General features: G+C 43.2%; 1 protein-coding gene across 5 annotated transcripts in view; it reads right to left on the bottom strand.

Annotated features, from left to right (window-relative positions):
* Positions 1-16,040, bottom strand: part of MCPH1 (microcephalin 1) — a 231,755-nt gene extending 215,715 nt beyond the window's left edge. For all 5 annotated transcript variants that reach the window (XR_009047717.1, XM_057696999.1, XM_057697000.1 and 2 more), the window contains exons 1-3: positions 15,937-16,040; positions 14,369-14,460; positions 11,043-11,161 (exon numbers count right to left, since the gene is read on the bottom strand). Coding sequence is in view for 4 of the 5 variants with exons in the window: in XM_057696999.1 (XP_057552982.1) it covers positions 11,043-11,161; positions 14,369-14,460; positions 15,937-16,039 (314 nt within the window). In the remaining variant the exon portion in view is untranslated. The remainder of the gene's footprint in view (positions 1-11,042; positions 11,162-14,368; positions 14,461-15,936) is intronic.
* Positions 16,041-16,637: the final 597 nt, after the last annotated feature.

Raw genomic sequence — 16,637 nt, 5'->3', positions numbered from 1 at the left:
TTTATATAATTTTCATGTGTCATGAAATATTCTTTTGATTTTTTTCCCCCTCAAACCTCTGAAATTGTGAAAACCACTGTTAGCTCATGGACCAGAACAAACAAACAGGGTGGTGGGCTGGGTTTGGCCACAGGCCACTGTTTGCTATTCCCTGCTGTGGAATAATTCTAAACCACTTCATCTCAGCAAGAGGATAAAAATGATTTATGCGTTAGAAGTGTTGCATGTGCTGCCGTACAAGAAATGAAAGGAAAGAGAAACAGGCAGGAGGCTACTGCAGTAAGGAGGCGAGATGAGGTGTCTAGACTAAGGGGGCAGGGGTGGGGGCAGCAGAGGTAAAGATCCAGGAGAAATCTATCTGTGATCAAGCAATGGCCCATTTTAATGGATGGCACTGGAGATGAGGGAGAGGGAAGAATGACAGATGCCTGACTCTGAATCTTCCCCCACACATTTCCATAAAAACTAAATTTAAAAGGAACACACATACAAGGCTCATGTGACCTACTCTTTCACCAAAACTTTGAATGATGCTTAAATAGAAAAATAATCCAGATTCTAATAGAGCCTGTGCATTCAGTCTGTGGATGCAGAAAGCAGGTGAGAAGAGGCTTACAACTCCATAAAGAGAGGGGAGGGGCCTGAAGGATCCAGGTGAAGCACAGGCAAAATAACTCTGAAAGAGAGGAGGTCAGGGACTAAAGGCCAAAATACAGAGCACGGGTGGTTCACAGCACCTGTTACAGGGAAAGCGCACGAATGTGGGCAAGCCCAGTATCGGCAAGCTCCAAAAAGCACTGATTCTGGGGGGAAATCAAACATATCAAGATAAAGTGACAACCCTGGGACAAACAGCAGTGAAGGAAAAGAAAGAATAAGAGGGAACCATTTCAGGGTCCCACAGAAACAAATGGCAACCCCCCTCCCCAACATCATTCACAAAAAGAACTTCATGAGTGAGCAGAACTGACACAGGAGGGTGCTCCGAAAACCAGGAGCCCTGCCTCCAATATGAATGGGAACAGAACAGAGCAGGCCACAGCCATAAAAAACTGAAAAAGAAAATGAAAAGTCAACCCACTCCAGGTGATGAAAATCTCCCCACAATGAATCACCAAAAATAAAACCCAACACAAAGCTGAAGAAAAAGTAACATAACCTTCACACCTGAATCAAATGCTGTCAAACAAACATTTGGGAAAACCCACCATCCCTCCATTCATCCACCCATGTGTGAGATATTTCTTGAATCATAAACATAAAGACAAAGATCAACAACAGCAGCAAAAAACAGAAAGACAAACAAAAACTGATTAAACTCATGAAAAAAAAGGGACAAATCACATCAGACATGAAGACTAAAGTATAACACACCAAAGAATAAACAGATTCAAAGTAAGATTTAATACACAATACTGAAGAAAAACGGGAAAAAATAAAAATAAGATCAAGAAAGTAAAAAGGGTCAGGGTCTAAATGGTTGAAATAAAAAGCAGGTAAAGGAGGCCTGACATACATACAATTGAAGTCCTTGAAGAAGAGAAGCAAAGCAATGGGACAGAGTAATACTTCAAACAATCATCCAAGAGAAATCTTCAGAAATAAAGACCCGAATCTCTTCAAAAGACCAATCTAGAATTAGCATGATCAGTGAGGTCAATTAGAGACAAGTAAGAAGACTGTCAAACCTTAGAAGGGGGAAAAAAAATCCTTAGAGTCCCCAGGCAGAAAGAATAATTTACAAGGAGAAAAAAATTAGACTGGCACCAGATGCTTCAAAAAGAACACACTAAGTTCCACTGCATTTAGTCCTAACAAGCCAAATCTCCCACAAATAAATACACTACAAGCCACACATTGTGAAAATACAAAAACTCCAACTACCAGAAAGCTTTGGAAGCTAAGGGGGAAAAAAAAAAAAGCCAAAACCCAGCAAATTTTGAAAGGAAGCAAAAGAAAAAAAAAAATCTGTGGCTTTCCCAGAGTTTCTGGGGCTTCACCCTGAGGTAAAGCATGACAATTACCATGGGAGCGGTAGTGATGGGCAGCTGCTATCCTTCTGGCCAAAGGAACTGGGATAAACAGTCCCGGCAGCTAAGGCCACCAGGGAATGATGCAAGGATCCAGGAAAACAAACAAACCAAAACAACAAAAAAACAAGAAGAACCTCAGGTTCTGAGGATAAAAGTCCAAGTTCCTGGCTGACCCCTGGCCTACATGTCCAGGGGGCAAACAAATCTGCTTGAAACTAACTGAAAAATAATGAACAAAAACCAGGGTATTAGGGACAAGTGGGGACATTTCAAAAGCTATATTACAAAGGAAGGATTGGCAAACTATGGCCCACAAGCCACCTGGCCCACCACCAGGTTTTGTAATAAAGTTTTATTGCAATACAGCCACACCCATTTGTTTGCTCTTCTCCGCGGCTCTTTCCACACTGGGGCAGAGAGCACATGAATAAAGACTACGTGGCCCACAAGCCTAAAATATTTACTATCTGTCCCTTTACAGAAAAACTTAGCCAATTCCTGATATGTAGCTAGTTAGAGTAGTACCAGAAAAAGAGGCAGAAAAGATATTTGAAGAAACAATGACCCAAACTAATCATGTTTTTAGAAAAAAATATATAACCTCATACATTAAAAGAAACTCAGCAAAATATTCACAGAATAAGTTAAAAAGCACCATACTTAGACACTTAAACTTCTGAAAACCAAAGATAAGGAGAAAACCTAGAAAGAAGCCAGAGAAAAAGGACATGTTTCTTACAATGGAGAAATTACAATTTAATAACATTTGGAGACTTCAGTACCCCATTTAATAATGGACAGGACAACTAAACAGACCAAGAAAGAAACAAAAAACTCAGAAAACAGTATAAACCAACTAGATCTAACAGACATCTATCTGTATACAGAACATTCCATCCACAACAGAATGAATATACTTTCTTCCCAAGTACACACACAACATCCTCCCGGCCAGATCAAATGTTAGTGCATAAAAACAAGTCTCAAATACTTTTAAAAAACTGACATAACATAAAATATTTTCTCCACCTACAACAGAATGAAATGAGATACCAAAAACAGAACAAAGTTTGGAAGGCTCAGACATATGTAGAAATTAAACAAGAAGCTCCTGGGACTCCCCTTGTGGTCCAGTGGCTTAGAGTCCCACTCCCAATGCAGGGGGCCCGCCCGTTCTGTCCCTGGTCAAGGAACCGAATCCCACATGGCACAACTAAGAGTTCGAATGCCGCAACTAAAAGACCCCACGCACTGCAACGAAGATCTGGTGCAGCCAAATAAATAAATAAATAATTTTAAAAAATAAACAGGAAGCTCCTAAATAACCAATGCGTCAAAGAAATCACAAGAAAAAGGGTAAATACTGTACTCTGATATAATTGAAAACAAAAATACAACATACATATTTCATGAGATGTAGCTAAAACAGTGCTTAGAAGGAAATGTACAACTGTAAACACATTTCAAAAAAGAGAGACTTTCCTAATAAAAAGGATTATTACAGAATACTACAAGCAAGTGTATGCCAACAAATTAGACAACCTAGATGAAATGAACAAATTCTAGAAAGACACAAACTACTCAAATTGACACAAAAAAAGAAATAGAAAATCTGAATAAACCTATAACAAGAAATTGAATTAGTAATCAAAAACCTCCCAACAAAAATAAATACAGGCCCAGATGGCTTCACTGGTTAAGCCTACTAAATGCTTGAAGAATTAACACCTATCCTTACAAACTTCAAAAGACAGAAGAACACATCCCAACTCATTCTATGATGCTAATACCACCAGGCACCAAAACCAGAAAAAGGCATCACAAGTAAAGTATTGACCAATACCCTTTATGAATACTGACGCAAAAATAAAAATAAATAAAAGTACTAGCAAATTGATCCAGCAATTAAAAAAAAAGTATACAACATGACCAAGCAGGATTTATTCCATGCATGCAAGGTTGGTTCACCATATGAAATCAATCTAATACACCACATTAATGGAATGAATGACAAAAACCACATAAGTAACTCAATAGCTGCAGAAAACGCATTTGACAAAATCCAACATACTTAAATGATAAACAGAAAAACTAGGAATAGAAGAAAACTTCTTCAAACTGACAAGGGGCATCTATAAAAAAAAATCCAAAGCTAACATCACACTTTTCTTTTTTAAGAACTTTTACTGAGATACAGTTAACAGACAATAAGCAGCATATATTTAGAGTGTGCAATTTGCTATCCCAATCGTCCAATTCATGCCCCCCCCAACCCTCCCCACTTTCCCCACTTGGTGTCCATGTGTTTGTTTTCTACATCTGTGTCTCTATTTCTGCCTTACATTTCCTCTTTCATAGTTGTTAGCATCTGCCTTATGTACTGAGGTGCTCCTACATTGGCTGCATATATATTTATAATTGTTATCTCCTCTTCTTGGATGAATCCCTTGATCTTTATGTAATGTCCTTTCTTGTCTCTTGTAACATTTTTTATTTTAAAGTCTATTTTATCTGATATGACTATTGCTAAAAAAGAATACAGATGTATAATTTTTGCATGTGACTATAAAGTAAAAAACCACAAATGTTTTGTGAAGAGCATTAATGGTTCTCATGTATTTAGGTGCTCCTGTGTTGGGTGCATATATCTTTATAATTGTTATCTCTTCTTGGACTGATCCCTTGATCTTTACATAATGTCCTTTCTTGTATCTTGCTACATTTTTTATTTTGAAGTCTATTTTATCTGATATGAGTATTGCTACTCCAGCTTTCTTTTGATTTTCATTTGCATGGAATATCATTTTCCGTCCCCTCACTTTCAGTCTGTATGTGTCCCTAGGTCTGAAATGGGTCTCTTGTAGACAGCATATATATGGGTCTTGTTTTTGTATCCATTCAGCCAGTCTGTGTCTTCTGGTTGGTGCGTTTATCCATTTACATTCAAGGTAATTATCGATATGTATGTTCCTATTACCATTTTCTTAATTGTTTTGTTGTTGTTTTTGTAGGTCCTTTCCTTCTCTTATGTTTCCCACTTAGAGAAGTTCCTTTAGCATTTGTTGTAGGGCTGGTTTGGTGGTGCTGAATTCCCTTAGCTGTTGCTTGTCAGTAAAGCTGTTGATTTCTCCATCAAATCTGAATGAGATCCTTGCTGGGGAGAGTATTCTTGGTTGTAGGTTCTTCCCTGTCATCACTTGAAATATATCATGCCACTCCCTTCTGGCTTGCAGAGTTTCTGCTGAGAAATCAGCTGTTAACCTGATGGGAGTTCCCTTGTATGTTATTTGTCGTTGTTCCCTTGTTGCTTTTAATAACTTTTCTCTGTCTTTAATTTTTGTCAACTTGACTAGTATATCTTGGTGTTTTTCTCCTTGGGTTTATCCTGCCTGGGACGCTCTGCACTTCCTGGACGTGGGTAGCTATGTCCTTTCCCATGTTAGGGAAGTTTTCAACTATAATCTCTTCCAATATTTTCTCAGGTCCTTTCTCTCTCTCTTCTCCTTCTGAGACCTCTATAATGTGAATGTTGGTGCATTAAACATTGTCCCAGAGGTCTCTTAGGCTGTCTTCAGTTCTTTTCATTCTTTTTTCCTTATTTTTTTCTGCATCAGTGATTTTCACCATTCTGTCTTCCAGGTCACTTATTCGCCCTTCTGCCTCAGTTAATCTGCTATTGGTTCCTTCTAGTGTATTTTTCCTTTCAGTTATTCTGTTGCATATCTCTGTTTGCTCTTTAATTCTTCTAGGTCTTTGGTAAACTTTTCAATCTTTGCATGCAGTCTTTTTTCAAAGTCCTGGATCATCTTCACCATCATTATTCTGAATTCTTTTTCTGTAAGGGTTCCTATGTCCTCTTCATTTAGTTGTTTTTCTGGGGTTTTATCCTATCCCTTCATCTGGTACAAGGTCCTGTGCTTTTTCATTTCTCTGTCTTTCTATGGCTGTGGTTTTCAGTTCCACAAGATGAAATACTGCTGATACTGCTTGAAACTGCTGTCTGCCCTCTTGTGGAGGAAGCTATCTAGGAGGCTCATGGGTGCCTCCTGATGGGAGGGACTGATGGTAGGTAGGGCTGGGTGGGCAGAGCTCAGTAAGACTTTAATCCGATTTGGTGGGTGGAGCGCAATAAAACTTTAATCTGCTTGTCTGCTAATGGGTGGAGCTGTGTTTCACACCTTGTTGGTTGTTTGGCCTGAGGCTACTTAGCACTGGAGCTTACAGGCTCTTTGGTGGGGCTAATAGCGGACTCCAGGAGAGTTCACGCCAATGAGCACTTCCCAGAACCCCTGCTGCCAGTGCCCCTGTCTCCTCGGGGAGCCACAGCTGCCCCCCACCTCTGCAGGCAACCCTCCAACACCAGCAGGTAGGTCTGGTTCAGTCTCCTATGGGGTCACTACTCCTTCCCCCTGGGTCCTGGTGAGCACATTTTTTTGTGTGCCCTCCAGGAGTGGAGTCTCTGTTTCCCCCAGTCCTGTGGAGGTCCTGCAATCGAATCCCGCTGGCTTTCAAAGTCTGATTCTCCAGGGATTTCTCCTCCCGTTGCTGGACTCCCAGGTTGGGAAGCCAGACGTGGGGCTCAGAACCCTCACTTTAGTGGGTGGACTTCTGCAGTATAACTGTTCTCCAGTTTGTGAGTCACTCATCCAGCATTTATGGGATTTAATTTTAACGCGATTGCACCCCTCCTACCATCTCACTGTGGCTTCTCCTTTGTCTCTGGATGTGGTGTGTCTTTTTTGGTGAGTTCCAATGTCTTTCTGTTGATGATTGTTCAGCATTTAGTTGTAATTCTGGTGCTCTTGCAAGAGGGAGTGAGCGCACGTCCTCCTACTCGACCATCTTAATACTATCTCTAACATCACACTTTTAATAGAGAAATAGAAAGCTTTTCTCCTAAGGTTGGGAGCAAGACAAGGATGTCCACTCTCACCACTTCTATTCAACATTGTGCTGGAGGTTACAGTCAGGGGAATTAGAAAGGAAAAGGAAATAAAAGGCATTCAGATTGGAAAAGAAGTAAAACCATCTCTATATACAGATTATAGAACGCTATATACAGAAAATCCCAAGGGGATCACAAAAATACTTAGAGTTAATAAACAAGTTCAGAAAACTTGCAGGATACAAGATCAACATACAAAAATCAGTTATATTTCAATATTTCAACAACTGAACAATCTAAAAATGAAATTAAGAAAACAGTTCCATTTACAATAGCATCAAAAAGATAAAAAAATAGTAATAAATTTAACCTAGGAGGTGTAAAATTTGCACACTGAAAACTACAAGACATCACTGAAAGAAATTAGACAACCAAAAAAATGAAAACACATCCAATGGCCACAGACTGCAAGATTAAATACTGTTAATATGGCAACACCTACCTAATTAGACTCAATCTCTATCAAATATCAGTTGCCCCTTTCCCCCTGAAATTGACAAGCTATGCAGAAATGCAAAGGAATTGGAGCCACACTTCCCAACTTCAAAACTTCCTGTAAAGCCACAGTAATCAAGACTGTGTGGTGCTGGCATAAAGATAAAAACACAGATCAATGAAACAGAATCTAGAGTCCAGAAATAAACCCACGTATCTATGGTCAATTAATTTTTATCAAGGGTACCAAGACAACTGAATGGCAGAAAGAACAGTCTATTCCACAAATGGTACTGGGACAACTGGATGATCACATGCAAAAACAGTGAAGGTGAAGCCTTACCTCACACCATGTGCAAAAAAGTAACTCAAGCACAACTGCAGACCTAAATGTAAGGATAGAACTATAAAACTCCTGGAGAAACCAAAGGTGTACACCTTCACTTCCTGGGATTAGGAATGATTTCTTGGATGTAACATTTAAAACACAAGCAACAAAAGAAAAAATAGATATGCAAGGCTTAAGAAAAATTAAAAACTTTTGTGCTTCAAAGAATATCAATAAGAAAGTCAAAAAACAACCCACAGAAAGGGAGAAAATGTTTGCAAATATTATATCTGATAAGGGTCTTACATCCAGATTACATAAAGAACTCTCACAACTCAACAAGAAAAATAACCCAATTTCTCAAAAGTGGACAAAGTATTTGAATAGACATTTCTCCAAAGATATACAAACAGCCAATAAAATCACAAAAAACTATTCAACACCATTGGTCATTAGGGAAACACGAATCAAAAGTATAGTGAGATACCACTTCACATTCACGACACGGCTATCAACACAGAGAGGGCGAACAACCTTCACACGTTACTGGTGGGAATGTAAAATGGGGCATCCAATTTGAAAAAGAGTCTGGCGGTTCCTCAAAAAGCTAAACTAGTAGTTTCCATATGACTCAGCAATTTCATTCCTAGGTGCATATACACCCAAGAGGACTGAAAATACATATTCACACAAAAACCTATACATAAAAGTTCACAGCAGCAGTACTCATAACAGCCAGAAAGTGCAAATAACCCAAACATCCACCAACTGATGCAAATAAACAAAACATGGTGCATCCTTATAATGGACCATTACTCAGCCACTCAGAGGAATAAAGCACTCACACAGGCTGCAGCAGGAATGAACCCCCAAAACATGATGCAAGTGAAAGAAGCCCAACATAAAAAGACTGCCACAAATTGTAGGATTCCATTTCTGTGAAATGTCCAGAATAAGCAAATTCAGAGAGAGAAAAAGTAGCAGGGGCCGGGGCGGGGGCACAAGGGGACAATGGGGAGTGACTGCTAATGGCTCAGGAGCTTATCTGGGGTGATAAAAATATTCTTCAATTAGGTAGTGGTAACTGCTATAAATTTCTGTGAATAGAATATATTGAAAGCTACTGAAATGTACACTAAAAGGGTGAGTTTTACGGTATGTAGACTTATCTTACATTTAAGAAAAGAAGAAATGTCAAACATAATCACTCATACTGAAAGGAAGAAAGACCAGAGGAAACTCAGACCCTCCGAAATGAAGACCAAGAGAAAGTTAATACATGGATACACAAGACACTATTTTTCCCCTTAACTGACTTAAAATACAGACAACTGTTTACAGCAAAGATAACCACACTGTCCTGTGGGGTTATAATGCCTACGGAGGAAATACAATACACACGACAACCTGAACATAAAGGAAGGCGAGGCAGAAGCAATGGACACACAATTACCACGTTTCTACATTTATTTTATGTGAAGTGGTACAGTAGTAAGTCTAAGCAGACTCAGAAGTTAAGGATCTATTTTGTAATTCCTAGAGCAATCGCTAAAATAAAGAATGGAAAGAGTTTTAGTTTAAAAACTAACAGATCAAATAATCCAAAGTAGGGAAGGAAAAGGGAAGAAAGGAACAAATCCATTTCCCACCTTTGCTCGAAAGGCCAAGAAGCAGTGATGCCCCTTGGCAGTGATGCCCACAAGCACCGTATCTTAGTCTCTGAGTAACTCCCCACTCAAAGGAATCACGGTCTTGGCAGAAATGGCTGACACCAGGGCTGGGGGAGAGCAGGTACAAGGTGTCACGTGGGGCTGTCACAATGACTCCTGCTATCCAAATATGAACAATCCGAGCACCAAACAGTACTGAGCTACAAGCCACTGGAAAACACAAGGACCCAGGAGTTGACACTAATCACTCAATCCATCCATGGATCAGTGTGGGAGAAGAGAAGGTGTGTTACTACAGTACACAGTGGGGCACAGCTGGAGGAAACAGAGGAAGCACTGGACTTGGAAAATAGTGGTCTTGTGAGATTCAGAGTTAAGTCTGGTTCAGGCAAGAATCATCACTGATGCTACACCTGGGGGGCAGGGGGAGCAGAGTGTCTGCATTTTTAAACTGCCTCCCCACAGGTGGCTTATCAGCCTCGAGGGAAACAACAGTCATTACATAGTGGAAAAGTCAGCAAACACCTTGCCAGGTGACCAAAATTAGCATCACCATTAAGAGGCAGATGAACACTGCCGTCTCTGGGTAGGACACGCCTCACACGTGGAGCCTTTTGGGCGGGAAACCATAACCCAAGTCTAATCACAGGGAAACAGGACACATCTAAGATGAAGAATACCTTATTTTAAACTAAAGGGTGGAGAGTGAGGCTGGAGTCTTCAAAACTCCCCAGGCCACAGAAGATAAAGAAATGGAATCGATGGCCATGCCTTACTGTTAAAAGATTTTTTAATAGACTTTCTTCTTTTAGAGCATCTTCACTCATCAACAGCCAAAGTCTAAGCCTTATATTTTGCATTACTGCTTTCACATAAACTTACTCTACTTTCCTAAAAAAAAAAAACAGTGGTGTGACTCCTTTACAACTGGACTTCAGGGAACTCGATTTACATCATGTGACACCACTACCTCTGACCTCAACCTCCTCCTAAGTTTCCCCTTGACCACTCCTGTATGGGCTCAACTGTGTCCCCCAAATTCACATGAAGTCCTAACCCTTGGTACCACAGGATGTGACTGTAGCTGGAAATGGGGCCTTCAAAAACATAAGGTTAAATGAGGTCACCGGGGTGGGCCCTCACCCAGTAAGACTGGTGTCGTTATAAGAAGAGGAGATGAGAATAAAGAAACCCACAGACCAGGTGAAGGCACAGGAATGAGATGGCCATCAGCAAGCCAAGGAGGCCTCAGAAGAAACCAACCCTGCGGACACCTTCATCTTGGACTTCTAGCCTCCAGAACCGTGAGAAAGGAATTTCTGCTGTTTAAGTCTGCCGTCCGCGGTATTTCGTTATGGCCGCCCTTCGGACTAACACAGTCTAACACAATCTGCTTCCTTGCTGTTTCCGGAATATACCACACAAATGCCACCTCAGGGCCTCTGGGCAGGCTAGGAGTTATACCATACCTATCTCTCGGCTTAGGAACCTAAGGATGCTAAATGACTCTAGTAAGAAACAGAGAAAAGATGGAAATCAAACTTTATCTCGTTCTGTGATTCTGCCAAATATCTCCACACTCTATCAATTTACTAGACAACTTAAAGAAGAAAACAAGAGAAACGACTTACTTTTCAACCCAGAGCACTGAGACGAGCTTCACGCCTCTCTTCCGTGCTTTGTCCCAGGTGCTCTGGTATCCATCTTTGAACACGACATGAGTTACTTGTTTGTTAAAAGTTTTTGACACCTGCAGACAAAATGCAGAAAACAAAAGGTAAGTTATTACTATTTGCACAGTTTTGTAAGTACAAGCCAGGGTCACTCCTGTAGACATTTGCCAAAAAAAAAAAAAGCAACAAAATAATTAGCAAACAGTATCACTGTCTAAAAAAGATAAAACATTCCCACCACTTGAGTTTATCCCAGGACTGCAAAGCTGGTTAACAACAAAAAGTTAATCTTTATTATTCGTTACATTAACAAAGTAAAAAAGAAAAATCACAATCACCTCAATACGTGCCAAAAATGCATTAAAGTTAATAAGTTTCTTCATGAGGAAAATTTATAGTAAATTAGGATCTGAGATTTGGTACAAAATTGCATGATTGGAAATGCTAAAAGCTTTCCGTTGAGAAGAGGAACGAGATGAGGATGTCTGGTACCTCCATTCTGTTCGACTGGCCCCAGCCAGTACAGTATGTCAAGAAAAATAAATAAAAGGTGTCAGGATTAGGAAAAAATAAAATGGTCCTGTGCACATAAGATTCAATTGTGCACATTGTTAAAATCTCCAAAATGCCACAGAATTAATTCATAAATGAGTTTGTGAGAAACTCATTGAGAAAACTTACCATTTTCTGGACACAAGGTGGATATGCAAAAATGAACTATTTCTATATAACAGTGACAGAGAAAGAATTCAAAAGATACCATTTATAATCGCATCAAAAATAACTAGAGAACATTATAAACCATTATTGAAAAAAATTAAAGAAACCCAAATCAACAAATGTATACATTGTGTTCATGGGTTAGAAGATTCCATTTTATAAAAATGTCAGCTCTCTCCATAGTGATCTGTTGTTATCAACCCAATACCAATCAAAATCCCCAAAAAGCTTTACATTGTAAACTGACAAACTGATTCTAAAATGTGTTTGGAAAGGCAAAATGCTAATAGCCAGGACACCTTGACGTACAAAGGGGAAGATTAAGAAGACTTATTATAGAGTAATTATGACAGGGTGGTGTGTCCTGAGAAGAGACCACATGGGCACTCAAACACGGTTACCTGACTGAGGACAAAGGTGTTAGAGTGTCACCTGGCTGAAGGTCAGTTTTTCCAATGAACAGGGTTGAGACAAGTGCTCATCCACACGGGAGAAAATGGAACTATTCCACACCATGCACAAAACTACCTCCAGATGCACTGTGAATCTAAACATGAAGGGCAAAATAATAAAGCTTCTGGAAAACAACAGAGGAGAAAAGTGCTCATGACATCAGCATAGAAACAGATTTTCTAAGACAAGATACATACACAGAAGCTCACCATAAGGAATATGCTACTGCACAATTATCATCAAAAGACACCATTAAGGTGAAAGGGCAAGAAACAGTGACAGAAAATATTGCAATTCACATGGCTGACAGAAGGGTCAACTGAAAAATAGAGAATGCTTACAAATCAAAAAGAAAAACCCAGTGGAAATATGCGTTGGAGACTTGAACAGGGTCTTCAAAATAATTATGTGAAGATGTGCAGGAAAATGCAAATCCCGACCAGAATGATATGTCACCAGGAAGGCATCAGGATGGCTGAAGGCAGAGACAGATAAAACCATGCCTGCACAGCAGAGGAGCTTTACATGCTGGTGGAATTATAAACTGACTCGACCACTGCAGAAAACTGCTTGGAAATCACCGATAGCCTTCTCAGATGTGACAACGGTGTTCTGTCACACAGAAGATGTCCTTGTTCTTAAAGATGCAGACGGAATACATTTAGGGGTGGGGGGGAATACAAAAAATTTTAAAAGAGAAACACATTTAGGGGCAAATTATGCCATCTGCAACTTACTTTCAAATAGTTCAGGAAACAGAATACACATATAAATACCCTGTTTAGAGATGAAATCAAAGCAGGCATGTAAAAATGTTAATCGTTGGATCTATGTTCACTGCACTGTTCTCTCAACTTTTCTACTTGAAAATTTTCTAAATAAAAGGTGAAAAGAAAAAGAATCAAGAGATCTAAGACCTTAATACTACTCGGAAAAGCCATTTTGCCAATTGCTGTGTTCCTTAGCTTTTTTCTCAGCCACAATAACACATGTAGCCCAAGCTGGTGGCTGGTATCATCAGGCGGAAACTCTCCCTGATTCCTATCTTCCACCTATCAGAAAAGGTGTCTTCTCAGGTGGAAAAGCAAGCCCTGCCCCTACATTCTGACTGTCCTCCACCCTAATCTGCTCTTGGTCTTTCATCTGCTCTCTGGGCAGGGCCTAGGATGAATGAGAGGAAATTCAGGAGCACAGGCTCTGCCCGAGGTAAGGCCACCTTACACTTGACCTTATGCCCTTGCCTTCAATGGTATCTTACCCATATTAACCCCTCCCTTCACCAGCCTATCAGCCACCCTCCCACAATCCCATCTCACTCACTCACACACACACTCACAACTCCCCCTGAGAGCCTCTGCCTTCTCCATCCTCGGGTCTCCATGACTCCTGGGCAAACTTCACCCAGGTCACTAAAAACTGAAACACTCGACACTGACCTTACAGTTTTCAAGCCTGAAGAACACTGCCCAAACTTAACTTTTCTTAAGATTTTGTAGTGTCTTAAAATTCCAACTTTGAAGCCCATCCCTCCTCCAACTTGCAGGCTTATTTTCTGGGTTCTCCTGGCATCCTTCTCCGTCTCTGCCCCTGGTCTATGGCTCCCACCACCAGCCCCTGAAATCCTTAAATAGGCTCCACCTTCGGCACTTTTCATTCTAACCACCTGGGTCATCACCATACAGGTGGCTCACTGACCCTTGGGGCCTTGAGGCCTAAAACGTTATCTGTAGCCCTGACAATCTGAAGCTCCAGATGTGTACATCCAAATGTCCATCAGGTACTTCCAGTATACCCCAAATCCACAACTTTTCCGTTAAAAAAATGGTTCCTTCTCCTGTATTCCGCATTTTGGTCAACAGCATCATGCATCCAAGCAGCCAATGGCAGGGCCAGTGTTTTCATCCTCAAGCTCTCCTCTCCCATCACCCACAAGCCCGACTGTTCTCAGTTCTTTGTACCACGGTTCTTTTCTTTTTTCTCCTGCCACTTACCCACTGTCTTCTTTGTCCTTTGTGTTCTAAGTAAAAACTCCCCAAATAAGAAAACGCAAACACATCTCCTTAGGTTTCAGAAGACTGTCAGATGCAGCCACGGTAAAATGAATTTCTCACCTTCGCCCCCATATCCACAAGCTGATTTGTAAATGTCTTTGAGTAATTTTCTGTTCCATTGGCTGACCACACTTCAACATATGCCACAACATCTGAAAATAAAGAAGATACTAACATGAAATATATTTGATATTCCAGCATCCCTCACCCAAGGATTTCAGCAGATTTTTCTCTTGTTCTATTTACAGTAAAAAGTAAATTTAAAATTTCTTCTGTTAAAAGCCTATTCAAAGCAATATCAGTGCTATTAGAGCTTTAAAAATTGCAAGGGAAAAACAACTTTACTCATATACATGTCACAGTTTACATTCTCATCACTGGATGCTCTTCCCAAATTCCTAAACCAAGCCTAACTTCTTCTAGTGCAAGAGTCTGTTTCCTGTAAAGGACCAGATAGCAAATATCTCAGGCTCTGAGGGCTGTACAACCACTCAAGTTCTCCTCCGACGCACAAAAGCAGCCAAACACGATAGATGAATGGGCTATGCATAAGCATAGCTATGTTCCAACAAAACTCTATGAATGATGAAGTTTGAGTTTGATATAATTTTCATCTGTCCTCCTTCTGTTCCTCCACCCCCAAACCATTTAAAAAAGTAAAAAGCATTCTTCCCTTACAGGCCCTACAAAAACAGGCAGCAGGCAGGATCTGCGAGGCAGGAGCCTAGTTCACGGGCCCCTGCCGGATACCTGATGCTTTCCAGGTGTGCTTGGAGGCAGTCAGTCCTCCCTGGGAGGTTCTGATATCAACACTGACTGAGGCAGGGAGAGGAGCTACTGTTTCTTCTCCTAATTTCACTGCTGCCCCCTCCCCCCAAATCCACCGGGCCATACAAAGCCGCCAGAACCCAGAAAAGCTGAAACTCAAACCCACCCAAAACCTCCCACCCCGCCGCGTGTCTGCACCGGCCGCCTCACCGAGCCCAGGTGGGGCGGCCCCGGCACTGGGCTCAGGGTCAGCCCCGCACCCCACACGGGAGGTCCGAGGGCCGGGCTCGGGGTCAGCCCCCCACCCCACACGGGAGGTCCGAGGGCCGGGCTCGGGGTCAGCCCCCCCCCCCACACGGGAGGTCCGGGGGCCGGGCTCGGGGACAGCCCCCCACCCCACACGGGAGGTCCGGGGGCCGGGCGCGGGGACAGCCCCCCCCCCACACGGGAGGTCCGGGGGCCGGGCTCGGGGACAGCCCCCCCCCCACACGGGAGGTCCGGGGGCCGGGCTCGGGGACAGCCCCCCCCCCACACACGGGAGGTCCGGGGGCCGGGCTCGGGGACAGCCCCCCACCCCACACGGGAGGTCCGGGGGCCGGGCTCGGGGACAGCCCCCCCCCCACACGGGAGGTCCGGGGGCCGGGCTCGGGGACAGCCCCCCCTCCCACACACGGGAGGTCCGGGGGCCGGGCTCGGGGACAGCCCCCCCCCCACACGGGAGGTCCGGGGGCCGGGCTCGGGGACAGCCCCCCACCACCCCCGAGGCGGCCGGGCTGACTTCCGAGCGAGCCGGGCTGCCGGCCCCGCGCGTCCCGACCCGCGTGCCCCTCCTCACACCGGCTCGAGCCCCCCCGGCTCACCATTCAGGACGGGACCTCCCAGGGTCTCTGGGGCCTCCATGAGGGGCGGCGGGACGCGCGCCGCCGCAAAGCCGCGGGCCTGCCGAAGCGGCGCACTGAGCATGCGCAGCGCGGGCGCGCGCCTCAGCCCCGGCTGCGCGGAAATCCGCTGCTCCGCGTTTTCTAAACCGCCAATGGGCGGGCGGGGAGGGGGCTGAGACCCTCCCTCGCCGGAAGTGGAGACCGGCGTTTCCAGCCCGGACTCGCCTCGCGTCTCTCCTGAGGGTCAGGTCACGCGCGGGGGCCCCGGGCCCCCGATTCCCGCGAGGGGTCCCCCTGGCCTGGCGGCCCCCTCGAGCCCTGCGGCCCGCAAATCCCGGAGCGGATGAATCCTGGCGGGAGCGGGCGAGTCCGGGCCCTCGGGAGCAGCCAGGCCACCTGCCGCTCAGCCTCGGAGTTTCGAACCTCCCGCCCGTCCGCAGGCCCCGCCCCGAGGGCTGCGCGCATGCGTGCCGCGGTGACGTTTAGGGAGGGGTGTGTCTTGCCCACGTGTAGATACGAATTCTCTGCTTAATCTCCCTGAAACACTGAATCAGTTAAAGACCCATGCCGTCTGTATTAAAGAATGAACCACCAAATGTGTGAAAAGTTTCAATGATCTCAATACCATCTTCGTGTTCTATCATGCAGGATATATTCTATTACCAAGTTTAAAGAAAAGT

Source organism: Hippopotamus amphibius, chromosome 10 (assembly GCF_030028045.1).
Source record: "Hippopotamus amphibius kiboko isolate mHipAmp2 chromosome 10, mHipAmp2.hap2, whole genome shotgun sequence".
Classification (NCBI taxonomy): Eukaryota; Metazoa; Chordata; class Mammalia; order Artiodactyla; family Hippopotamidae; genus Hippopotamus; species Hippopotamus amphibius.
This window is presented reverse-complemented; position numbering and strand designations above follow the sequence as displayed.